General features: G+C 39.6%; 4 protein-coding genes across 5 annotated transcripts in view; all 4 read left to right on the forward strand.

The window, feature by feature from the left end:
• The first annotated feature begins 796 nt into the window (after positions 1-796).
• Positions 797-5,723, forward strand: LOC130137564 (LEAF RUST 10 DISEASE-RESISTANCE LOCUS RECEPTOR-LIKE PROTEIN KINASE-like 1.2). The gene is made up of 4 exons (XM_056309154.1): positions 797-1,755; positions 3,675-3,707; positions 4,042-4,287; positions 4,362-5,723. The coding sequence occupies exons 1-4, from the start codon at positions 978-980 to the stop codon at positions 5,324-5,326; spliced, it is 2,022 nt and encodes a 673-aa protein (XP_056165129.1). The 5' UTR covers positions 797-977; the 3' UTR covers positions 5,327-5,723.
• Positions 5,724-9,984: 4,261 nt separating this feature from the next.
• Positions 9,985-21,877, forward strand: LOC115668615 (LEAF RUST 10 DISEASE-RESISTANCE LOCUS RECEPTOR-LIKE PROTEIN KINASE-like 1.2). 2 transcript variants are annotated; one of them, XM_056309197.1, is made up of 4 exons: positions 9,985-10,926; positions 20,085-20,117; positions 20,455-20,700; positions 20,775-21,877. In XM_056309197.1, exons 1-4 carry the CDS (start codon positions 10,155-10,157, stop codon positions 21,737-21,739), a joined length of 2,016 nt encoding a protein of 671 aa, XP_056165172.1. In that variant the 5' UTR covers positions 9,985-10,154; the 3' UTR covers positions 21,740-21,877. The 2 variants fall into 2 exon arrangements, with proteins under 2 accessions (XP_056165172.1, XP_056165171.1); XM_056309196.1 differs by lacking the exon at positions 9,985-10,926 and adding an exon at positions 18,312-19,204.
• Positions 14,734-16,141, forward strand: LOC130137765 (rust resistance kinase Lr10-like). Its single transcript, XM_056309873.1, has one exon. The coding sequence runs from the start codon at positions 15,044-15,046 to the stop codon at positions 16,139-16,141; it is 1,098 nt and encodes a 365-aa protein (XP_056165848.1). The 5' UTR covers positions 14,734-15,043.
• Positions 21,878-23,884: 2,007 nt separating the features above from the next.
• LOC115689797 (LEAF RUST 10 DISEASE-RESISTANCE LOCUS RECEPTOR-LIKE PROTEIN KINASE-like 1.2) overlaps positions 23,885-26,152 on the forward strand; it is a 96,310-nt gene continuing 94,042 nt past the window's right edge. The window contains exon 1 of the mRNA XM_056309193.1: positions 23,885-24,855. Within this exon, the coding sequence (XP_056165168.1) occupies positions 24,072-24,855 (784 nt within the window). The 5' untranslated portion in view covers positions 23,885-24,071. The remainder of the gene's footprint in view (positions 24,856-26,152) is intronic.

Here is a 26,152-nt window from a genome sequence, read left to right on the forward strand (position 1 = left end):
CCAAATGTTTTCATGGGCTAAGGTTTATTCAAACAGTTCAGAGCCCGTAGTGAAAAAGAAAACCTCCTTTTATCGCTTTTTTTTTCTTTTTTCTTTTTTTGGTCATCACTTTTGTATTTGTTGTGTATTTAATTACTTTTTTGATTGATTTATTTTTATTATTATTTTTCTATTTTTATTTTTGTACGTTTAGAATAATGAATACTTGAATTGTCGACTAAAATTTAAGTATCAACAAAACCCTCTTATGAAACTTTCTCAGGTAGGCCAACAATTTTTGTTGTTCATGCTCATTGTGCTTGGTATTTATTTTTATGGAATTTCCCACTTTTTCTTGGAACTAACTCCTGCTGCTGCTGCTTCTTTAAAATTAATTTTCGAACAGAGACCTCTAATTGTCAAAGACCCACTGATTTTTTTTCTTGTACTTATTTCCCTAATCTAGCTTATTTAGTTTCATTTTAATAAGCATAACAGGGGATAAAAGTTTCTGGATTTTTATGTTTTTTTTTTCATCATCATCTTGTGAAGGATCCAACTTGAGGGGATATATGAAAATAGGAGTCAACTCTTGCAATAACTCGTCAATCGGGGCAAGATTTGTGCGAGTTCACTAATGGCAGGTCTTCACATTTCGCCGACCTATCATCATCAAAGAGGTAAAGTGATGGATGACATCGCTCCCTTGGGTGTCTCTGTCTCGACCTGGCTCTTCTTAAAAGTCTCTTGTGCTAGTCTTCCCGTCCTCTTTCCAAGTCAACTGCCGTGTTTAAGCAGCTGATCTCACAAGACCAGCAGAAGGAATTACCAATAACAAGGGTTTTCTTTTCACTTTCACGTGAGGAATCAAACAACTTCTTCTCCTCCTTCTTTTTCTTCTTCTTCTTCATGCCGTTCCATTCCATTCTAGAGCATTGATATCCAAAAAGAAAAGAAACTTCGTATGCTTCAGACTAAAACCATATCGAAATCCAGATATGGGTCTACGCCGCATTTACACACGAGGCTTAGTTTGCACAGCGTTCTGCATCTTTTTCATTGCCATCTTAGAAGATCCTGTTGAGTCGTCGTTGGATGAAGTGTCATATGAAGTGTGCAAAACCCACAGTTGTAAAGGCAACTGTCTGAACATAAGCTATCCCTTTTATATTCCTGGAGAAGGACGTGAATTATGCGGTTACCGTGGATTTGAGATCACTTGTGAAGGAACAAAAGCTACGTATGCTACCTACACAGTTAAAAGCATCTCTTACGAGGAGAGTTCCATCGAATTAGTAAGGCAAAGGGATACTTCTTGCTTTGCTCCTCGTCCCTTCATTTTCGTTCCCATAAACATCTTCCTAAACAACAGTTTTTCTCTTCATCCTAAACTCTTGTTCTTCTATAACTGCACCAACCCTTCTTCTTTTCCCTTCCCAACATCCCCCGTGAGTTGTACATCTAACGCCACATACAACATCTCTGTTGCATTAAAACCTCCAAATAGCACCTTCTATCGCCAAAATAATTCCTGCCTGTCAGTGTCAGCGGTACCAGTACAACTGAAGGAAGGGTTCTCTAATCAAACTATCAAAGATGTCAACTACAAGGAGTTGTTGGGGAATGGCTTCCAGTTAAAATGGGATATATTAACTAACAAGATTTGTACTGGTTGTCGAGAAAGTGGAGGCCGATGTGGACGATCACGAGACACAGACTTTCTGTGCTATTGCCCACATGGAACCAATAATCCCAGGGACTGCAACAGTGGCGGCGGTAAGGTTTTTATAATTACCAGTAAACGGATCATGCAATAAGTTCGTCATTATTTATTCTCTTCTCTGAAGAGAATGTGGTTATTAGGATGATACAAATTTTATAACTGTTAGGAAGAAGATGCGCGCCGAGCTTTATTAATTTTATCATCTCCCTTCAGCTTATCCACTTGGCCTATTTAGCTGGCTTGCTCCATTCTCCCAACTCTAACAGCCCAAATCAAGGTTGAAATTCACTATGTAATCTTTGAAATGTTATAGCGTTTGAAAATGTTTCTTTTACTTGTAGCTCTGCTTCTACAAATACAAGCAAGCTTCGCTAAACTTCACACTCTATTCTCTAATTACAGATGCTTAGACTTCTATAGAAAAATACAACTAGATTTACACAGCTTCTACACACAAGAACAGCAAGAAGATGAACACTCAGAGCATCGACACTTGTTCGTTTCCCCTTAACTCTACTACTTCATTGGGTTAAATTTTTAGTCATGAGATCTCAAATGACCGTTTTGAATTCAAATCCTACAAGTAGTTGTTGATTCTGTCATCTATAGCCACTGTACTTACTCTGTAGCTCCATAGAGAGTTTACCGAAGTAGTCAGTTCTGCTTCTACAACAGCCTGTCATCCTCTGTTGCCTGCACAAATATGATAAATTGTTTTAATCTTCTTTAGTCCACTTTTTGTGGATTCCAATACTTAAGATAAGTTGTATAACACCAATTTGAATTCAAATAACACTGATAAAGAGTCCGCATCTTCCCTTCATGATTGTAGAGGCTCTTAGTAGAACCAATACTCTGTCCATAGCAAGAACACCTTCTACAATCAGGTCCATTTAAGCTTCTACATACCTAGGCTTGTTTGCCTACAACATTTAGGCACCTTCAAGCATACTAACGTCCTTGTGTTCTATAGACTATACACTTTTTATTTGGTCTATCGAAACTCTTCAACGACCACATGCCCTCTAGTTTGTTCAAGGCTCGCAAGGTCCAACCGAGCTTATTGACGTCTTCATGTCGTTTGGTTTGTTCGTCTTCTATTAGTCCATCCAAACCTTTTTGCCAATCACACGTCCTCTAGTTTGTTCACCATCCACAAGGTCGTTTCGAACATCGACATATTCCTTGTCTAATAACTTGTTCGCCGTTTGCAATGTCCATCTAGTTATCAACATAGCTCACGTCCAATAGCTTGTTCATCGCCTAGAGCAAAAGTCGTTCTACACTCTTCGATGTCCAATTGCTAACACCATCTTCATATGAATTTACTAATATCTTCTTCACACTCAATTGCACATGTTAGTACACTTAAAATGTTTTGTCATCCTAAAAATATTGTAGGCATCTTTCCAAACAGTATTAGTTGAGAGAACGGATACAATTGCACTTAACTATAGAAATCCCACACCATAGCTCTATTTGCATTTCTCACATTCACTCTATCAGTTTACATTTCCATCTTGGCGTTCCTTCAGTAGGATAGTACACAATTGGTATACATGTTTTCTTTCCATGCTAAGTTATCATTTTGCATTTGTGCAACCTCATGAATAATTTGCAGAACCTTTAGAATAGAGATCTTATGACAATTTAACTGACTTCTCATTTCAGGAAGATGAATATATAGGACTCTTGTTTGCCAATAAAATGCACAAGTAGTTGACACACCTCTTTATGAATGGCAAATATAAGTTACTCCACTTGGTATTTGGAAGTAGCTCTGCCATGCACGTTGGGGTAGGTTGTGCATTGATTTTAGATCAAATACGATTCGGATGAAAGTACTGGCTGTGGCTATTCTCCCTCCTATTATTCTCTAATCGTCTGTGTATGTAAGCTGATTTATGAGCTAGATGCTATCTTGCCATCCTTTCCCTCTATTGACCAATCTGCTTTTTCAACTTTGATGCAGGAAATAGACGTTTGTGGTGGAAGATAGGACCAGGTAATTTCCTTTTCTTAGTTTCTCGTCTGCTATCACATTGCCTCCGCCTACCTGAACAAACCAAAGCATAACTAGGACAATCTACTCCCAGTTTGACACGATAAAACAACAAAAACAAGATCACCTTGTTGCTGAAGTATCCTTTCTGGTTTTTACTGCAAACCATTTTCACAATGCTGATCAAATCAAAGTCGGCTGGACCCAAATCTTCTTACTTTGTCCTAAAAGCTTGACCATCTGTCCATGCTTCCAGCCAACATAAACCGTACGTTCTAGGAAACAGCACAAAAAGAATTATCCTATAAAAAGGGTTAATTATCTGTTCGTGCATCAGGTATTGGAATCGGAAGCTTGGCCATTGTCCTGTTCTCTTATATGATCCACTTAAAAAGGAAGAATGCTTCTTTGAAGTTCCACTTGAGAAATAGCACCCCATATCCTCATTCGCATTCAGACATGGAAGAGAGCAGTGTCTACTTTGAAGTCCCCATTTTCACCAGTGCTGAACTTGAAGAAGCCACAAATAACTTCTCTGCTTCCAATGAACTTGGAGATGGAGGTTTTGGAACTGTTTACTACGGTGAGAAAATGTTCCTTCATTATTCCTCCAAGGGATCCTCAACTGAAAGACATTTTCTACAATATTCTTAACATGAAAACTTCGAGATGGACGGGAAGTAGCAGTGAAGCGCCTATACGAGCACAGCTACCGGAGGGTAAAGCAGTTCATGAATGAGGTAGAGATCCTAACCCGTTTGCAACACAAAAACCTTGTGTCTCTGTACGGTTGCACTTCTCGCCACAGCCGTGAGCTTCTACTTGTCTATGAGTACATCTCCAATGGAACTGTTGCTGATCATATCCATGGCCAGCGAGCAAACTCTTCTACTACATTGCCTTGGAAAATCCGTATGGACATAGCCATAGAGACTGCTACTGCGTTGGCTTACCTCCATGCTTCTGACATTGTCCACCGTGATGTGAAAACAAATAACCTCCTCCTCGACAAGAATTTTGGGGTTAAAGTTGCAGATTTTGGGCTTTCGAGGCTTTTCCCCGATGATGTCTCTCATATCTCAACAGCTCCTCAAGGGACTCCAGGTTATGTGGACCCCGAGTACCATCAGTGCTACCCGCTCACGGAGAAGAGTGACATCTATAGCTTCGGAGTTGTTCTGGTCGAGCTTGTATCATCCAAGCCAGCTGTCGACAAAAGCAGAGAAAGGCACGAGATTAATTTGGCCAACTTTGCTATTAATAAGATTCAGAAATGCGCGTTTGGCGAATTGATCGACCCAAATCTAGGATTTGAGTCAGATAGCGAAATCAATAGGATGACAACTTCAGTGGCCGAGTTAGCTTTCCTGTGCTTGCAACTGGACAAGGAAATGAGGCCTCCCATGGATGAGGTTTTGGAGGAACTGAAGGCGATCGCGTGCGATGATAATGCTGCGGACATATTTGTTGATGCGGATAAGGGTGAAGGTGTCCTTGCTCCATCTCCTCCGGATTATGATGATTCCCAGCTACTGAAGTATATGCGGTCGACCCATTCTCCAGTTTCTGTGACTCAAAAATGGGGTAGCAGCGGCAGTTCTGCTCCTGGTGTTGATGGTTAGATTATCCATGTAGCCGTTTGTCACATACTGTACATACGTGAATGCAAGTGAGCAGTCATATATGTTGAGACGTTACTGATTTAAGCGCTGGGTCGAAATCTGAAGGTATGGACTTGGTAATATAGCACTTTTGTCAATCTAGCTTACACATGATATTGAACCATATAGAGGTTATTTAGTTTAACTGTTGTTTGGTACTACATTAGAAGTATCCAACACGACACATGGATATATCGGTTGGCCGAAAAAAAGAACGGCATATAAATATGAGCAGATTCAACACATAGATAACAATTATAGGGAAAGGCTTCAGAGACCATCTTTCTCTATGGTTGGTTGTGACTTATACTGAACTTCTGTGATACAATCATTCAAACTTATGACCATGGTGACTTGACATATGACAAGATGCATATCAGGTCTCTCGCCGAAGTGAACATGGGGGTGGAAAAGGGAAAGAGGGAAATGGCCATTAAGGTCGTTGTTTGATTCAAAGTTCTCTCCACTCGTACTAATCCGCCCACACTCTTTTTCTTCTCTGCAGGATCAGGAGATTAGATACCTAGGATCGCAAATCCAAGTTTGTCTATGGTTCAATTCGATGTTGTACAAAGGAAAATTATTCTGATAAGACGTTCCTCAATAATATCATCACGACTCTCAAAGTCAGGCGCCGTCATAATACCAAACCAAATACAACGAGTGGTAATCAAAATAAAGATACTAATGAATAGAGGGTCCAATAGTAGGTAGAACTGAATGTTCTTTCCATTAACCCCTTAATTGAAACAGGCTGGAGAAAATTTTTGGAGGGGAAACTTGGAGATTGGCAATAAGGGTGACTTATCCGTCAATTCATTTCAATTGGTTAGAATCCTTTACTTGAAGGGAACAATATTGTTCTCTCCGGTTAATTGATAATCTCAATTTCAACTTGCCCATGTAATTTTGGGGTTTTCGCAGGAATTGAGTACCTAGAAAGGAGAATACTCATCGCTAATAGTTTCAATGCAATCATTAGATCAAAATGCCACTAGCCGCAACCACAACCTTTCCTTGCAAATATCCTCAATGAGACATCTTCCAGAATTTTCCGTATTCTCTTCTAGCGATTGTCGTCCTGTGAGCCATTCGGATAGACCATGCATAAAGTCATGTGCAGCCCAGGGAGGACGCAGATACAATTGGTTCTCTATTGGTAGGGCAGGCTTGGATAGGAGGACAGGTTTAGAAATAAACATTCGAGTACGAGTCCTCTCCAAAACGGAACAAAACTTTTGGCTTTCTCTTAACTGCCCTTAGATTCTTGGCAAAAATTGAACCCCCAAACATCCATGCAAGGGACACAAATATAAGACAATGGCCTAACTGGATATAGATTAATGACTAGTTCTAGTAGTCTTAATCACAGGCAAAAGGGATTCTCTATACATTTGGCGAGACTCTAGTCTGGTTATTACTCCACTGCTACTATAGTACTATACTCTTCTTCTCTTTAGGCACATTCTCTTCAGCATGTGATCAGCTAGTGGCATTGCTTGACAATATCAGCAAACGTACGTAACTGCATTTCACACCAAATAAGCTCTAAGTAAGGGTATCGGTTTGAAAACTTCAATTGACATAATCACTGGCTCAAACACTGCCTTCTTACCGCTAACATTGCTGTGACTTTTCAGAGAGTAGTTCTTATCTTCTCAAGGGACTTATCAAATGGATATAAGAGCCGCTTATAGGCCAATCAGCCTATGATCTAACTGAGCAATTGCTATTGCAACTCATGAACTTGTCTTATAGTCATTTGCTTTCTTTCCCTGCCCTTTATAATTATTTGTTTAATTTCATGACTTGTGTTTCTTTATGGAATCTCCCCCTTTTTATGGATTCAATTGTAGTTACACCCAAGTTTTTTTTTACCCAAGTCTTTTTTAGGACAAAAATCACCAAAAACTCTAAACTATGCATACCGTGATACATTTACCATAAATTTTTCTATGGCACAAAAAATCCCAAACTTGTACATTCATGACACATTTAACTTTCTTCAAAGTTCCTTCAATGGGAACATTTGAAAATCTGCCTACTTGGACGCCATAAAGCAAACAGTATTGACATGGCACCCACATGATTTAAATGAAATAAAAACGTTATTTTAGTTGAAAAATCATCTAGCGAAACCTTGACTGAGGGTAAATATGTCGCATAGGTACAAGTTTTAAGTTTTTTATGTTAAAAGAAAAAGTTTGGAATAAATATGTTACAGTAGCCATAGTTTGGGGTTTTTAATGTTACAAAAAACGGGTAAATGTATTACATTGAGAATGGTTTGGAGTTTTTTTATGTTTTTTTTCCTTTTTTCATACTTGTTAATATGCATTTTTCTTCTTTTTTTTTCTTTTCTATTCCTTTTTTCTCATCGTCTTCCTCATAGTAGTGAGAACAGCCAAAACACAATCAAAGATCCGTCTACCAAATCATCAAAGCATGAACATATATTCATCTCTGTTAATCTACCTATACTTGTTATCAAACCTCCACCGTCGTCCACTACAGAGTCATCAATATACGTCGGCCACAGCTAGACGCAGAGAACAAAAACAGGGACATGATCGGATAAAAGGATGTGATGAACAAACCGGAACAATTGAGCTTAAAAATTAACCCTCGGACTGTCAATTTTTGAGTGGCTCCTCGCTGATGACCATCATTGAACGGCGCAGGAAGACGTGTAAACACCGAGCAAACACAATCATAAAGAAATTGCTCAAATTTGGTCTCGGTGGATATAATATGCGGTAGAAAATCATGCTTAGCCATCAACAAAAAGTTGCATTCACGTGTGACATACCATTATACACTCGAAACAGGTCGGGATCAAGGACTAATCTATACGGACTAAGGACTCAGTTCTGGCATTTTGTCGAACATATGGTGGGCAACTTAGTTTCTTAGTTAAAATATGAGTTTACGGTAACCATTCATTTCATCCCATCACAAGAAGCGCTAACAGAGACCTAAATCATCAAATCAGCCTCAATCATTTCAGATTTTAGATTGACAATATATGAAGTCCCAGTTTCTGTTTTCGTTCTAAAACCATCACCGAGAGTAACAAATAATGAACTCGCCTTTATCAAGCTTGATTTCTAGCTCCGAACAGTGATGAGAAAATCCAAGCGAGGACGTTCCAGGAATGTCACCAATGAGGATCGGAAGTCATATTGAAGAAATTAACGCGAGATAACTTCCGCGAATTTCCCAGTCGTGGAACAGGGAGAAGCAGAGCAGGAAAAGGCGAAAATCCGGAATGCCGAGAAAGGACGGCAACGAAGGCTAATAACGTTAGGAGAGCAGCGAAGGGATTCTCAGCGGTAACAGGCAGCGACAAGCGGCGATGAGGATGATCAGAATTGAAATCTGAAAGCAATCTCTGAACGAGGTTGAAACCGCTCGAAGCTCTCGGTCACTGTAAAGGAACGGCGCACTTCTGATACTCGCAGAAATCGGTGATGGCGAAGATGACCGACGGATCAGGCCGTTAAGAAAACCATCCCTTATCTCTTTTCTATCAGGCTTTAAAAATAATAATAATAATTACAAAATTCGAAAAAAATAATTAAAATTTAATAATAATAAAAATTCCACTTGAGTGCCAACGTTCACGTCAGCAATTTTTTTGCCAAATTGGCCAGATGTACTCAATTGACAAAATGATAAAAAGGTTTAAAACTCAATTGACACATTTGCAAAATTCAAAATTGAATTAGCAAAAGTGTAATAAAATTTGAATTTTTTTGGTAATTTTCCCCGCTAAATGAATAGCAGAAATATTCGACCAGAAAAAAAAAATAGCAGAAATCGAATCCAAATGTTTTAATGAGCTAAGGTTCATTCAAACGGTTCAAGAGCCCATACTGAAAAAGAAAACCTCCTTTTTATCACTTATTTTTCTTTTTCTTGTTTTGGTCATCACTTTTTCGTTTGTTATGTATTTAATTATTTTTATTATTATTTTTCTATTTTTTATTTTTGTACTTTTAGAAGAATGAATATTTGAATCGTCGACTAAAACTTAGGTGTTAACAAAATCCTTTCGAGAAACTTTCTCGGGTAGCCCAACGATTTTTGCTGTTCGTGCTCATTGTGCTTGGTATTTACCTTTTTGGAATTTTCCACTGTTTCCTAGAACTAACTCCTGGTACTTCTTTGAAATTAATTTTCAAACGGAGACCTATAATTGTCAAAGACCCACTGATTTTCTTTTCTTGATCTTATTTTCCTAATCTAGCTTATTTAGTTTCATTTTAATAAGCATAACAGGGGATAAAAGTTTCTGGGTTTTTACTCGTTTTTTTCACTATCCTCTTGTAAAGGTCCAACTTGAGGTGATACATGAAAATAGGAGTCAACACTTGGAATAACTTGTCAATCGGGGCAAGATTTGTGCTGCAAGTTCACTAATTGCAGGTGTTCACATTTCCCCGACCTATCATCATCAAAGAGGTAAAGTGATGGATGACATTGCTCCCTTGGGTGTCTCTGTCTCGACCTGGCTCTTCTCAAAAGTCTCTTGTTCAAGTCTTCCCGTCCTCTTTCCAAGTCAACTGCCGTGTTTAAGCAGAGCTGATCTCACAAGACCAGCAGAAGGAATTGCCAATAACAAGGGCCTTCTTTTCACTTTCAAGTGAGGAATCAAACAACTTCTTCTCCTTCTTCTTTTTCTTCTTCTTCTTCATGCCGTTCCATTCCATTCTAGAGCATTGATATCCAAACAAAAAAAGAAGGAAACTTTGTATGTTCCAGACTAAGAACATATCGAAATCCAGAGATGGGTCTACGCTTCATTTACACACGAGGCTTAGTTTGCACGGCGTTCTGCATCTTCTTCATTTCCATCTTAGAAGATACTGTCGCGTCGTCGTCAAATGAAGTGTCATATGAAGCGTGCAAACCCCACGGTTGTAGGGGCGAGGGCGACCCTCTGAAGATAAGCTATCCCTTTTATATTCCTGGAGAAGGAAGAGAATTATGCGGTTATCCTGGATTCGAGATCACTTGTAATGAAACAAAAACTATGTATGCTCACTACTCAGTTAAAAGCATTTCCTACAAGGAGAGTTCCATCGATTTAGTAAGCCAAGGGGATATTTCTTGCCTTGCTCCTCGTTCCTTCACTTTTGTTCCCATGAACATCTTCCTAAACAACAGTTTTTTTCTTCATCCTAGACTCTTGTTCTTGGTTAATTGCACCAACCCTTCTTTTCCCTTCCCAACATCCCCTGTGAGTTGTACTTCTAACGCCACATACAACTCCTCTGTTGCGTTACTTCCTAATGGCACCTTTTATAACCCAAGTGGATCCTGCCGGTCATCCTCAGTGGTACCAGTACAACTGAAGAAAGGGTTCTCTAATCAAACTATCAAAGATGTCGACTACAAGGAGTTGTTGGAGAACGGGTTCCGGTTAAAATGGGATTTATTGACTAACGAGAGTTGTACTGGTTGTCAAGACAGTGGAGGCCGATGTGGACGATCACGAGACAGAGACTTTCTGTGCTATTGCCCACACGGAACCAATCATCCCCGGGACTGCAACAGTGGTAAGGTTTTTGAATTAGGAATTAAGGGTTCATGCAATAAGTTCATCATAAATTATTCTCTTCCCTGAACAGAATGTGGTTATTAGGATGATACAAATTTTATAACTGTTAGGAGGAAGATGCACGCCGAGCTTTATTAATCATATACTTGGCCTATTCAGCCAGCCTACTCCAATCTCCCAACTCTAATAGCCCAAATCAAGGCTGAAATTCACTGTGTAATCCTTGAAATGTCATAGCGTCTGAAGATGTTTCTTTTACTTGTAGCTCTGCTTCTACAAATACAAGCGATCCTCACTACACTTCACAATCTATTCTCTAATTACAGATGCTCAAACTTCTATAGAAAAATACAATTAGATTTACTCAGCTTCTACACACAAGAACAACAAGAAGATGAACAGTCAGAGCATAGACTCTTGTTCGTTTCCCCTTAACTCTACTACTTCATTGGGTTGAATTTATAGTCATGAGATCTCAAATGATGCTCGCAGAAATCGGTGATGGCGAAGACGACCGACGGATCAGGCCGTTAAGAAAACCATCCTTTATCTCTTTTCCATCGGGCTTTAAAAATAATAATAATAATAATTACAAAATTCGAAAAAAATATTTAAAAATTAATAATTAAAAAATTCCACATGAGTGCCGACATTCGCATCAGCAATTTTTGACCAAATTGGCAAGATGGACTCAATTAGCAAAAGGTGAAAAGGTTTATAACTCAATTGATACATTTGAAAGGTTTAGAACTGAATTAGTAAAAATGTAATATATTTACCATTTTTTTTGTAATTTTCCCCACCAAATGAATAGCAGAAATCGAATCCAAATGTTTTAATGGGCTAAGGTTTACTCAAACGGTTCAAGAGCCCGTACCGAAAAAGAAAACCTCTTTTTTATCACTTTTTTCTTTTTTTGGTCATCACTTTTTCATTTGTTATGCATTTAATTATTTTTTCGATTGATTTATTTTTTTTACTATTTTGCTATTTTTATATTGTACTTTTAGAAAAATGAGTACTTGAATTGTCGACTAAAATTTAGATTTTAACAAAACTCTCTCAAAAAACTTTCTAGGGTAGGCCAATGGTTTTTGTTGTTCGTGCTCATTGTGCTTGGTATTTACCTTTTTGGAATTTCCCATTGTTTCCTAGAACTAACTCCGGCTGCTTCTTTGAAATTAATTTTCGAACAAAGGCCTCTAATTATCAAAGACCCACTAATTTTTTTTCTTGAACTTATTTTCCTAATCTAGCTTATTTAGTTTGATTTTAATAAGCATAACAGGGGATAAAAGTTTCTGGGTTTTTACTGTCTTTTTTTTTTACATTATCCTCTTGTAAAGGATCCAACTTGAGGGGATATATGAAAATAGGAGTCAACTCTTGGAATAACTGGTCAATCGGGGCAAGATTTGTGCAAGTTCAATAACTGCAGGTCTTCACATTTCACCGACCTATCCTCATCAAAGAGGTAAAGTGATGGATGACATTGCTCCCTTGGGTGTCTCTGTCTCTACCTGGCTCTTCTCAAAAGTCTCTTGTTCAAGTCTTCCCGTCCTCTTTCCAAGTCAACTGCCGTGTTTAAGCAGAGCCGATCTCACAAGACCAGCAGAAGGAATTGCCAATAACAAGGGCCTTCTTTTCACTTTCGCGTGAGGAATCAAACAACTTCTCCTCCTCCTCCTTCTTCTTCATGCCGTTCCATTCCATTCTAGGGCATTGATATCCAAACATAAAAAAAAAAAAAGGAAACTTCGTATGTTCCAGACTAAGAACATATCAAATCCAGAGATGGTACTACGTTGCATTTACACATGAGGCTTAGTTTGCACGGCGTTCTGCGTCTTATTCATTTCCATCTTTGAAGATCCTGTCGTGTCGATGTTGGATGAAGTGTCATATGAAGTGTGCGAACCCCGCAGTTGTGGGGACGAGGGCGACCGTGTAAACATAAGCTATCCCTTTTATATTCCTGGAGGAGGAAGAAATTTATGCGGTTACCCTGGATTTGCGATCACTTGTGAAGGAACAAAAACTATGTATGCTCACTACTCAGTTAAAAGATCTCCTACAAAGAGAGTTCCATCGAATTAGTAAGCCAAAGGGATACTTCTTGCTTTGCTCCACGTCCCTTCACTTTCACTCCTAGAAACATCTTCCTAAACAACAGTTTTTCTCTTCATCCTAAACTCTTGTTCTTCTATAACTGCACCGACTCTTCTTCTTTTCAATTCCCAACATCCCCCGTGAGTTGTACTTCTAACGCCACATACAACATCTCTGTTGCGTTAAAACTTCCAAATAGCACCTTCTATCGCCAAAATAATTCCTGCCAGTCAGTGTCAGTGGTACCAGTACAACTGAAGGAAGGGTTCTCTAATCAAACTATCAAAGATGTCGACTACAAGGAGTTGTTGGGCAACGGCTTCCTGTTAAAACGGGATTTGTTAACTAACAAGATTTGTACCGGATGTCGAGAAAGTGGAGGCCGATGTGGGCGATCACGAGACAGAGACTTTTGGTGCTATTGGCCACACGGAACCAATAATCCCAGGGACTGCAACAGTGATAAGGTTTTTGAGTTAGGAATTAAGGGTTCAAAAATTATTCTCTTTCCTGAAGGTGGTTACTGTGACGATACGAATCTTATAACCATTAGGAGGAATATGCACGCTAAGCTTCATGAATTGTATAATCTCTCTTTTTTCGAAAAAAGTCACCAACTATTATTGCTTTTATTGTTAAATTATATCTAATTTATGAACGATTTCGGAATTGCGATGGAGTCATCCAAGTTGGTCAGAATTTTTTGACCAACTTTACTAGTAAAGAAATCCCAATCTATTTCTTCTTGAAGCGTGATCTTCAGGGGAGTTCCTTTTGGCCTTTCATGACTCTTCTTTTGGACACACATTGGAGCTTTTATTTGGCCACATAATTGAGCTTCCTTTTCAACTGATATTGAGGTTTGTCAGAGAAGAAAGGGAAAAACATGCGGGCTTGCTTTCTTTTCTCCTTCAATTAGCACAATGATGGCTCCGTACGCCAAGTCAAACCCTTTGAAAATAAGCTCCAAGTTAAGCCCCTCTTATTAATTGCACATTAGGGAGGAGCTCAGTATAGAAGAGAGAGGAGCTCCGAACAGAGAATACACTCTCTGATGAGCGCAAGAAGAGGAGCTTAACACAAGTCAAGAGAGACGCTCAAAACACCGTGGTTTTGTGCAAAGTTATACATCCAATAGAGGTGTCTCAGTCGTGAGGTAATCAGGCCAAACAATGTGGGATTGGGTATAATCAAGGGCTGGAAAACACTTGAGCGTACAAGTGATTGTAACTATACAAATCTCTCATTGATTAGTCAGTTAATTCTAGTTGGCTCTCCCTGTGGAGTAAGTATTGATACTCGAACCGAATCACGTAAATATCTTTTTTTCTTTATTCTTCATCATTTTGTTTCTCTTTTGATTCCGTTCTCTCTCACTCTTGATTTAATTGTAAAGATCCGGCTAGCTTTCGCACTTGATTTTACTACAATTGGTGTTAGAGCCGAGACTTTGCAATTATGTTTGGAGTGAAAATAGAAATTGAGAAATTTAACGACAGGAACAATTTTGGGTTGTAAAGTTTTAAGATGCGTGTGCTATTAACCATCCAAAGTTTAGCCCAAGTGTCCGATGGCAAGGCTAAGTTCATGGAGAGGGCAAAGGGTATAAACCTGTTGAACCTATTGAATGAGTTGTTAATAGAGGTGGCCGATGATAAGGATACCGAACATTTGTGGGCAAAAATTCAGGCCCTCTATGTAACGAAGGATTTAAATAATCACCTCCACCATGTTGAAGATAAACCTGTTGAATCTATCGAATGAGTTAATAATTTCGTTCTCCCTCACTCTTGAATTAATTGCAAAGATCTGGTCAGCTTCCGCATTCTATTTTACAACATTTACGTTGCAGGAGCTAGGAGCTTACAGAAGATTGGTGTTCTTGGTAAGTAGTAAATCAAATTTGTTACGCATGCTTATGAATTCAAATCTAAACATTTGGCCAGTATAATTGGAACTAGGACTATAAAACCCCATCAGAATGATTATCTCTATTTAAACTTTGTATGTCCTTTGGTTACGCAGGTGCATCAATCAGTGCATTTGGTGTCGCTATTATAGTCCTAGCCTATCTTTGGAGCAGAAAGATGAAAAAGAGTCATAAATGTGAGGTCATTTTCGAAAATCATGGAATTTTAGTAACGAGAAGATATTCATACGCTGACATTAAGAGAATGACCAACTCATTCAAAGAAAAACTAGGCCAAGGAGGCTATGGTTGTGTGTACAAAGGGAAGCTCCCAAATGGTCATCTCGTGGCAGTGAAAATCCTAAGCAAGCTCAAAGGAGATGGTGAAGACTTCATCAATGAGGTAAACAGCATGAGCAGAACTTCCCATGTCAACATCGTTACTCTGCTAGGTTTCTGCTTTCACAAAACCAAAAGGGCTCTTGTCTATGAGTACATGCCCAATGGATCTCTGGAGAAACTCATATACGAGGAGAACTACAGCAAGCTAGGTTGCCGCCACCTCGGATGGGACACCTTGTACCGAATCTCCCTAGGCATAGCTCAAGGACTCGAATACTTGCACCGAGGCTGCAACTCGAGAATATTACACTTCGACATAAAGCCGCACAACATTCTTCTCGATGAAAACTATTGCCCCAAGATTTCTGACTTTGGCCTTGCAAAGATATGCCATCGAGAGGAGAGCACGATCTCACTACTCGGCGCGCGAGGGACTGCGGGGTTTATTGCGCCAGAAGTATTTTGCAGGAACATCGGAGGAATATCCCAAAAATCAGATGTGTACAGCTTTGGGATGACAGTGCTCGAAATGGTTGGGGGGAGGAAAAATATAGTAACCGAAGCAGAGAGAACCAGTGAAATATACTTCCCGCATTGGATTCACAAGCGTCTTGAACTTCAAGAAGAGTTTGGACTGCAGAATGTCACAAGCGAAGGAGACAGAGAGAAAGCTAGGAAGATGATAATAGTGAGCTTGTGGTGCATACAGACTAATCCTTCAATTAGGCCAACAATGAGTGAGGTGGTGGATATGCTTAGAGGCAGTGTTGACTGCTTGCTAGTTCCTCCCAAGCCCTACCTGTCTTCTCCATCAAGATCATCACCAACCACTTCAATGTCCATGGCTGTGTGAAATTTAAGTTCATACTATAAGCACATCTAGCCTTTCAATGCAATGAGCAACTTGTGTGCAAAGATTGTTAGATAAGTATACTTCAGAAATTTTTCTTCTATTATTTGTTGAACGTATGATACCAATGCTTAGGCCGACAGAAGTTATATAAAGCCACGTCATTAATTGCAGAAAGCAACTTAACATGAATTTGCATCTTATGCAGCCGAATGTACATGACCGCAAAGCCACCTAGAATTCAATATGTTTTTAATTTCCTTGGTTTCCAATTTCTATACAGAAATTATATAAAGCCACACAGTCATTAACAAAGGCCCGCCACAGCCTCCACAGACGCAGAGAACAAAAACAGGGACGCGATCGGACGACCATCATTGAATGCAGCAGGAACACGTACTAACATCGAGCAAACAAAACAAAAAGGAATTGTTCAGATTTGGTATAGGTGGAAATATGATGCGGTAGAAAATCATGCTTAGCCATCAACTAAAAGTTGCAATCGCGTGTGACATGTCATTATACACTCAAAAGTCAAAACAGGTCAGGATCAAGGACTAATCAATACGGACACAGATTGGGCATTTGTCGAACATATGGTGGGCAGTTTAGTTGATTAGTTATGTATGAGTTTACGGTAACGATTCACTTCATTCCGTCACAATAAGCGCTAACATAAATCATCAACTCAGCCTCGATCATTTCAGATTTTAGATTGACAATGTATGAAGTCTCAGTCTCTGTTTTCATTCTAAAGCTATGACCGGGAGCAACAGATATTGAACTCACCTCTATCAAGGTTGATTTCTAGCTCCGAACAGTGATGAGAAAATCCAAGCGAGGACGGTCCAGAAACGTCACCGATGGGGATTGGAAGTTATATTGAAGCAACAAACGCGAGATAACTTCGGTGAATTTCCCGGTCGTGGAACAGGGAGAAGCAGAGCAGGAAAAGGCGCAAATCCAAGCGTCGTCTCCAAAGGAGGTCGAAAGTTGAAACCGCTCGAAGCTCTCAAGTCACAGCAAAGGAACGGCGCACTTCTGATGCTCGCAGAAATCGGTGATGGCGAAGATGACCTACGGATCAGGCCATTAAGAAAACCTTCTCATATCTCTTTTATATCAAGCTTTTTTGAAGGAAAATGAAAAAAAATTGAATTTAAAATTTTGAACAAAAATATAAAAAATTAATTAAAAAATCCACATCAGCGATTTTTTGGCCAGATGCACTCAATTAACAAAAAGTGAAAAGGTTTATGACACAATTAAAAAGTTTATAACTGAATTAGTAAAAGTGCAATAAATTTATGATTTTTTTTATAAATAACACAAATCGAATCCCAATATCTTTATGGAGGCTAAGGTTTATTCAAACGGTTCAAGAGCTTGCACTGAAAAAGAAAACCTCTTTTTATCACTTTTTCATTTGTTATGTATTTATTAATTTTTTTGATTGATTTATTTTTATTATTACTGGCCATTTTTTATTTTTGTACTTTTGCAAGAATAAATACTTGAATTGTCGACCAAAATTTTAGGTATCAACAAAATACTCTCAAAAAAACTTTCTTGATAGGTCAATAGTTTTTGTTGTTCATGCTCATTGTGCTTGGTATTTACCTTTTTGGAATTTCTCGCTATTTCCTAGAACTAACTCCTGCTGCTTCCTTGAAATTAATTTTCAAACGGAGACCTATAATTGTTAAAGACCCACTGATTTTCTTTTCTTGATCTTATTTTCCTAATCTAGCTTATTTAGTTTGATTTAATAAGCATAACAGGGGATAAAAGTTTCTGGGTTTTTATGTTTTTTTTTTTCATCATCCTCTTGTAAAGGATCCAACTTGAGGGGATATATGAAAATAGGAGTCAACTCTTGCAATAACTGGTCAATCGGGGCAAGATTTGTGCAAGTTCACTAACTGCACGTCTTCATATTTCACCGACCTATCATCATCAAAGAGGTAAAGTGATGGATGACATTGCTCCCTTGGGTGTCTCTGTCTCTACCTGCCGCTTCTAAAAAGTCTCTTGTTCTAGTCTTCCCGTCCTCTTTCCAAGTCAACTGCCGTGTTTAAGGAGAGCTGATCTCACAAGACCAGCAGAAGGAATTGCCATTAACAAGGGCATTCTTTTCACTTTCACGTGAGGAATCAAACAACTTCTTCCCCTTCTTCTTTTTCTTCTTCTTCTTCTTCTTCATGCCGTTCCATTCCATTTTAGAGCATTGATATCCAAACAAACAAGAAGGAAACTTCGTATGTTCCAGACTAAGAACATATCGAAATCCAGAGATGGGTCTACGCTTCATTTACACACGAGGCTTAGTTTGCACGGCGTTCTGCATCTTCTTCATTTCCATCTTAGAAGATCCTGTCGCGTCGTCAGATAAAGTGTCATATGAAGTGTGCAAACCCGCCAATTGTAGGGCCAAGGGTGACCCTCCGAACATAAGCTATCCCTTTTATATTTCTGGAGGAGGAAGAGAATTATGCGGTTATCCTGGATTTGAGATCACTTGTAAAGGAACAGAAACCATGTATGCTCACTACACAGTTAAAAGCATTTCCTACAAGGAGAGTTCCATCCATTTAGTAAGCCAAGGGGATAGTTCTTGCCTTGCTCTTCATCCCTTCGCGTTTGTTCCCATAAACATCTTCCTAAACAAGAGTTTTTCTCTTCATCCTAAACTCTTGTTCTTCCTTAATTGCACCGACCCTTCTTTTCCCTTGCCAACATCCCCCGTGAGTTGTACTTCTAACGCCACATACAACTCCTCTGTTGCGTTACTTACTAATGGCACCATCTATCACCATAGTGGATCCTGCCAGTTATTCTCATGGGTACCAGTACAACTGGAGGGAGGGTTCTTGAATCGAACTATCAAAGATGTCGACTACAAGGAGTTGTTGGAGAACGGGTTCCGGTTAAGATGGGATTTATTGACTAACAAGAGGTGTACTGGTTGTCGAGACAGTGGAGGCCGATGTGGACGATCAAGAGACAGAGACTTTCTGTGCTATTGCCCACACGGAACCAATCCCAAGAACTGCAATAGTGGCGGCGGTAAGGTTTCAGAATTAGGAATTAAAGATTCGTGCAATAAATCCGTCATTAATTATTCTCTTCCCTAAACATAATGTGGTAGACAAATTATATAACTGTTAGGAGGGAGATGCACGCCGAGCTTTATTAATCATATCATCTCCGTTCGGCCTATCCACTTGGCCTATTCAGCAGGCCTACTCCAATCTCCCAACTCTAACTGCCCAAATTAAGGCTGGAATTCACTATGTAATCCTCGAAATGCTATAGCGTATGAAGATGTTTCTTTTACTTATAGCTCTGCTTCTGCAAATACAAGCGATCTTCACTACACTTCACACTCTATTCTCTAATTACAAATGCTCAAACTTCTACAGAAAAATACAATTAGATTTACACAGCTTCTACACACAAGAACAAGAAGAAAATGGACACTCAGAGCATGAACTCTTGTCTGTTTCTCCCTAACTCTACTACTTCCTTGGGTTGAATTTAGCCATGATCTCAAATGACACTTTCAAATTCAAATCCTACGAGTAACCATTGATTCTGTCATCTATAGCAATTAAACTGACTTCTCATTTCAGGAAGATGAATATATAGGACTCTTGTTTGCCAATAAAATGCACAAGTAGTTGACACATCTCATTATGAATGGCAAGCATAAGTTACCCCACTTTATATTTTGAACTTGCTCTGCTGTTCACGTTGGGATAGGTTGTGCATCCATTTTAGATCAAATAGGATTCGGATGTCTGTACGGCTATTCTCCCTTTTATTATTCTCCCTTTTATTATTCTCTATTCGTCCGAGTGTGTAAAGTTGATTTATGAGCTCTATGGAGGCTATTTTGGCATCCTTTCCCACAATTGACCAATCTGCTTTCTCAACTTTGATGCAGGAAAAAGGTGTTCGTGGTGGAAGATAGGACTAGGTGATTATCTTTTTCTTAGTTTCTTGTCTGCTATCACATTGCCTCCGCTGACCTGGACAAATCAAAGTATAACTAGGACAATCTGCTCCCAGCTTGACATGATAAAACAACAAAACCTTATTGCAGAAGTATCCTTTCTGGTTTTTACTGCAAAACCAATCTGACAATGCTGATCAAATCAAAGTCGGCTGTAGCAAAATCTTCTTACCTCGTCTTAAGAGTTCAACTATCTGTCCATGCTTCCAGCCAGCATAATCCATATGTCCTAGGAAACAGCACAAAAGTTAAAACCATTTTCCTGTATAGGACACGGGTTAATTATCTCCTGGTGCATCAGGTATTGGAATCGGAAGCTTGGCCGTCATCCTGTTGGCCTATATGATCCACTTGAAGAGGAAGAAAGCTTCTTTAAAGTTCCATTTGAGAAACAGCACCTCATATCCTCACTCCAATTCAGACATGGAAGAGAGCAATGTCTACTTTGCAGTCCCCATTTTCAACCGTACCGAACTTGAAGAAGCCACAAATAACTTCTCTGCTTCCAATGAACTTGGAGACGGAGGTTTTGGAACTGTTTACTACGGTGAGAAAATGTTCTTTCACTATTCCTCCAAGGGATTCGCTACTGAAAGACATTTTCTACAATGTTCTTAACAGCAAAACTTCGAGATGGGCGGGAGGTAGCAGTGAAGCGCCTATACGAGCGTAACTACCGAAGGGTAAAGCAGTTCATGAATGAGGTAGAGATCCTGACCCGTTTGCAACACAAAAACCTTGTGTCTCTGTATGGTTGCACTTCTCGCCACAGCCGTGAGCTTCTACTTGTCTATGAGTACATCTCGAATGGCACTGTTGCTGATCATATCCATGGCCGGCCGGCAAACTCGTCTACTATATTGCCTTGGCAAATCCGTATGGACATAGCCATAGAGACTGCTACTGCATTGGCTTACCTCCACGCCTCTGACATTGTCCACCGTGATGTGAAAACAAATAACATCCTTCTCGACAAGAATTTTGGGGTTAAAATTGCGGATTTTGGGCTTTCGAGGCTATTCCCCAATGATGTCTCTCATATCTCTACAGCTCCTCAAGGGACTCCAGGTTATGTGGACCCCGAGTACCATCAGTGCTACCAGCTCACGGAGAAGAGTGACGTCTATAGCTTCGGAGTTGTTCTGGTCGAGCTTTTATCATCCAAGCCAGCTGTGGACATAAGCAGAGAAAGCCACGAGATTAATTTGGCCAACTTCGCTACTAACAAGATTCAGAAATGCGCGTTTGGCGAATTGATCGACCCAAATCTAGGATGTGAGTCTGATAGCGAAATCAATAGGATGACAACTTCGGTGGCCGAGTTAGCTTTCCTGTGCTTGCAACTGAACAAGGAAATGAGGCCTCCAATGGATGAGGTTTTGGAGGAACTGAAGGCGATCGCGTGCAATGATAATGCTACGGACATATTTGTTGATGCAGATGAGGGTGAAAGTGTCCTTGCTCCATCTCCTCCGGATTATGACGATTCTCAGCTACTGAAGAATATGCAGTCGACCCATTCTCCAGTTTCTGTGACTCAAAAATGGGGTAGCAGCGGAAGTTCTGCTCCTGGTGTTGATGGTTAGATTATCCATGTATCGTTTGTCACATACTTTACACACACGTGAATGCAAGTGAGCAGTCATATATGTTGAGACGTTACTGATTCAAGTGCTGGGTCGAAATCTGAAGGTATGGACATGGTAATAAAGCACTTTTCTCAATCTAGCTTGCACGTGATATTGAACCATAAATAGGTTATTTAGTTTATCTGTTGTTTCTTACTACATTAAAAGTATCCAACACGACACATGGATATATTGGTTGGCCGAGAAAAGGAACGGCGTAAAAACATGAGCAGATTCAACACATAGATAACAATTATAGGGAAGTCTTCAGAGACCATCTTTCTCTATGGTTGGTTGTGACTTATACTGAACTTCTGCGATACAATCATTCAAGCTTATGACCATGGTGACTTGACATATGACAAGATGTATATCAGGTCTCTCAGCTGAAGTGAACATGGGGGCGAAAAAGGGAAAGAGGGGGACCGCCATTACCGTCGTCGTTCGATTCAAAGTTCTCTCCACTCAAAATAATCCACCCACACTCTTTTTCCTTTCCGCAGGGACCCGGAGATGGGTTACCTGGGATCGCAAGTCCAAGTTTGTCTATGGTTCAATTCAATGTTGTATACAGGAAAATCATTCCGATGAAGACGTTCCTCAATAATATTATCATGACTCTCAAACTCATGCGTGATCACAATGCCAAACCAAATACGATAAGTGGTAATCGAAATAAAGACAATAATGAATATAGGGTCCAATAGTAGGTAGAACTTAATGTTCTTTCCATGACCCCCTTAATTGAAATAGACTCAAAAGTAATTTTTGGAGCGAAAAGGTAAAGAGTGGCAGTAAGGGTGACTTATCTGTCAACTCCTTTCCATTGGCTAAAATCCGTTACTTGAAGGGAACTATATTGCTCTCTCCAGGTACTTTATAATCTCAATTTTAACTTGGTCATATGATTTAGATGTTTTCACAAGAATTGAGTACCTAGAAAGGTGAATACTCATCGCTAATAATTTCAACGCAATCATTAGCTCAAAATCCCACTACCCGCAACCTTCCCTTGTAAATATCACCACTCTCAATCCTCAATGAGACATCTTCAAAAAATTTCCGTATCATCTTCTAGCGATTGTCGTACTGTGAGCCATTCGGATAGACCGGCATAGATGTGAAGCCCAGGGAGGACGCATATACAATTGGTTCTCCATTGGTAGGGCAGGCATGGACAGGAGGACAGGTCTAGAAATAAACAATCGAGTACGAGTCCTATCCAAAATGCAACAAAACTTTTGGCTATCTCTTAACTGCCCTTAGATTCTTGGCAAAAATTGAACCCCCAAACATCCATGAAAGGGGCACACATATAAGACGTTGGCCTAAATGGACATAGATTCAATGGCTACTGCTAGTAGTCTTTATCACAGGCAAAAAGGGATTCTCTATACATTTGGCGAGACTCTAGTCTTGTTATTACTCCACTGCTAGCGGCATTGCCTGACAATATCAGCAGACGTCGAGTAACAGCATTTCGCACCCAACAAGCTCTGTGTGAGGGCATCGGTTTGAAAACTTCAATTGACATAATCACTGGCTCAAACAATGCCTTCTTAGTTCTTACCACTGACACTGCCGTTACTGTTCAGAGAGTAGTTCTTACATCTTCTCAAGAGACTTACCAAATGGATATAAGAGCCGCTTATAGGCCAATCAGCCTCTGATCTAACTGAGCAATTCCTATTGCAACTCATGAACTTGTTTTATAATCATTTCCTTTATTTCCCCTGCCCTTTATAATTATTTGTTTCACTTCACGACTAATGTTTCTTTGTGGAATCTCCCCCTTTTTTATGGATTCAATTGTAGTTAGACCCCAAGTTTTGTTCTTTTGTTCCTTGTCTTGCTTATCTGCTTTAATATGCGAGGGTCACCTGTAATTGCTTGGAAAGAAATGGAATCGTCAAAAAGTCTTTCAATAACTGGTCAATGGGGCCAAGATTGGTGGAAAATCGACTGATTGGAATTTTTTCGTCAGCCTATCATCAGCAAGAAGGAAGTGATGGATGGCATTACAATTACATATGACAGACCCAAAACTTAATAATCTTCATTTAGGTGTCCCTACCTCTTTTTTCAAAGTCTCTTCAAGTCTTCCATGCCCTCTTTTCCAAGTCAACTAACGTGTTTATGCAGATGAAGAGCAGAGGAAGCAATGTGCAGGAATTTCCAATCAGAAGGCCTTCCCTTCAAGTTCAAAGCTGCTACATTGTAAAGCATCAATGTAAAACGGAAAATCTTCCCCTCTCATTCGAAGCCTGGAAACCGCGTGTAAAGTCTCAGGATGGTCATGGGTCTATACTGTGCTCATGCGCGAGTGCTACTTCACATTGGGTTGCACATCTTGTTCACTGCCATGTTAGGTGAGACCATTAACTCATCACAGTATCAACTTTGCGAACCCCTGAAATGTGGCGGGGGCAGAAGCCCAGAAATAAGGTATCCCTTTTACATTCCTGGAAAAGAAAGAGGCTTATGTGGTTACCCTGGATTTGAGATCATCTGTCAAGGAACAAAAACTATGTACGGTCACTACTCGGTTGAAAGAATTTCCTATGAAGAACAATCTATTCAATTGGTGAATGAGTACGTTATGGATGCTCCCTGCTTCACTCCTCGTCCCTCCACTTTCTATCCCGTAAACCCGATTTTAGGTCACAGTTACTCCTTTCATCCAAGACTCCGGTTCTTCTATAATTGCACAGGCTCCTTTTCTTTTCGTTACCCCACAATCCCAGTAAATTGTACGTCTAACCCCATATATAACTCCTTTGTTGCATTAATACATCCAAATGACCCCTACTATCAAGAAGGTGGAGCCTGCCAGTCGTCTGTGGAGGTACCAGTAGAACTGAAGGAAGGGTTGTCGAACCAAACAATAGGTGATGTGGACTACAAGGAGTTGTTGAAGGAAGGGTTCATCTTAAAATGGGATTTATTACCCGAAAAGAATTGTCAGACTTGTCGACAAAGTAATGGCCGATGTGGACTGTCAGACGAGGAACATTTCTGCTGTTATTGCCCTGATGGAACTCGCCACCACAAGGACTGCAATAGCAGCAACAGCGGTAAGGTTTTTAGGACTAGGAATTAATGGTTCATGCAATAAGTTCATCATAAAGTATTCTCGTCCCTGAACAGAATGTGATTATTATGATGATACGAATCTTAAAATTGTTAGGACTAGGAGGAAGATAAGATGCATGCTAAGCTTTATGAATTGTATCATCTCTCTTTTTCCGATAAAAATTATCCAACTATTATTGCTTTTATTGTTCCATTATGTCTAATATACGAACGATTTCGGAAGTGCAATGGAGTCGTCTAAGTTGGTCAGAATTTTTTGACCAACTTTACGAGGAAAGAGAAATCCCAAAATATTTCTTCTTCAAGCATGATCTTCAAGGGAGTTCCTTTTGGCCTTTCATGACTCTTATTTTGGACACACATTGGAGCTTTTATTTGGCCACATATCTGAGCTCCCTTTTCAGCTGATATTGAGGTTTGTCAGAGAAGATAACGAAAAACATGCGGGCTCGCTTTCCTTTCTCCTTCTATTAGCACAATGGTGGCTCCGTATGCCAAGTCAAACCCTTTGAAAATAAGCTCCAAGTTAAGCCCCTCTTATTAATTGCACATTAGAGAGGAGCTCACTATAGAAGAGAGAGGAGCTCCGAACAGAGAATACACTCTCTGATGAGCGCACGGAGAGGAGCTTAACACAAGTTAAGAGAGACGCTCAAAACACCGTGGTTTTGTGCAAAGTTATACATCCAATAGAGGTGTTTCAGTCGTGAGGTAATCAGGCCAAACAATGTGGGATTGGGTATAATCTAGGACTGGAAAAAACTTGAGCATGTAAGTGATTGTAACTATGCAAATCTCTCATTGATTAGTCTGTTAATTCTAGTTGGCTCTCCCTATGGAATTAGTATTGATACTCGGACCGAATCACGTAAATATCTTTTTTCTTTATTCTTCATCGTTTTATTTCTCTTTTGATTGTATTCTCTCTCGCTCTTGATTTAATTGTAAAGATCCGGCCAGCTTTCGCACTTGATTTTACTACAATTGGTGTTAGAGCCGAGACTTCGCAATTATGTTTGGAGTGAAAATAGAAATTGAGAAATTTAACGACAGGAACAATTTTGGGTTGTAAAGTTTTAAGATGCGTGTGCTATTAACCATCCAAAGTTTAGCCAAGGCGTCGGATGGCAAGGCTAAGTTCATGGAGAGGGCAAAGGGTATAAACCTGTTGAACCTATTGAATGAGTTGTTAATAGAGGTGGCCGATGATAAGGATACCGAACATTTGTGGGCAAAAATTCAGGCCCTCTATGTAATGAAAGATTTAAATAATCACCT

This window comes from Syzygium oleosum, unplaced genomic scaffold (genome assembly GCF_021117445.2).
Source record: "Syzygium oleosum isolate NSW1041296 unplaced genomic scaffold, Sole_v2.1 Sole_v2.03, whole genome shotgun sequence".
NCBI classification, from domain to species: domain Eukaryota; kingdom Viridiplantae; phylum Streptophyta; class Magnoliopsida; order Myrtales; family Myrtaceae; genus Syzygium; species Syzygium oleosum.

Bases quoted from the DNA above. Each gene is read 5' to 3' on its own strand.
- LOC130137564 (XM_056309154.1), top strand. From the start codon at position 978: ATGGGTCTACGCCGCATTTACACACGAGGCTTAGTTTGCACAGCGTTC. The intron at 1,756-3,674 runs GTAAGGTTTTTA...ACTTTGATGCAG, and splicing joins GGACTGCAACAGTGGCGGCG to GAAATAGACGTTTGTGGTGG. The intron at 4,288-4,361 runs GTGAGAAAATGT...TATTCTTAACAT, and splicing joins TTTTGGAACTGTTTACTACG to GAAAACTTCGAGATGGACGG.
- LOC115668615 (XM_056309197.1), top strand. From the start codon at position 10,155: ATGGGTCTACGCTTCATTTACACACGAGGCTTAGTTTGCACGGCGTTC. The intron at 20,118-20,454 runs GTGATTATCTTT...CTGGTGCATCAG, and splicing joins GTGGTGGAAGATAGGACTAG to GTATTGGAATCGGAAGCTTG. The intron at 20,701-20,774 runs GTGAGAAAATGT...TGTTCTTAACAG, and splicing joins TTTTGGAACTGTTTACTACG to CAAAACTTCGAGATGGGCGG.
- LOC130137765 (XM_056309873.1), top strand. From the start codon at position 15,044: ATGTCCTTTGGTTACGCAGGTGCATCAATCAGTGCATTTGGTGTCGCT.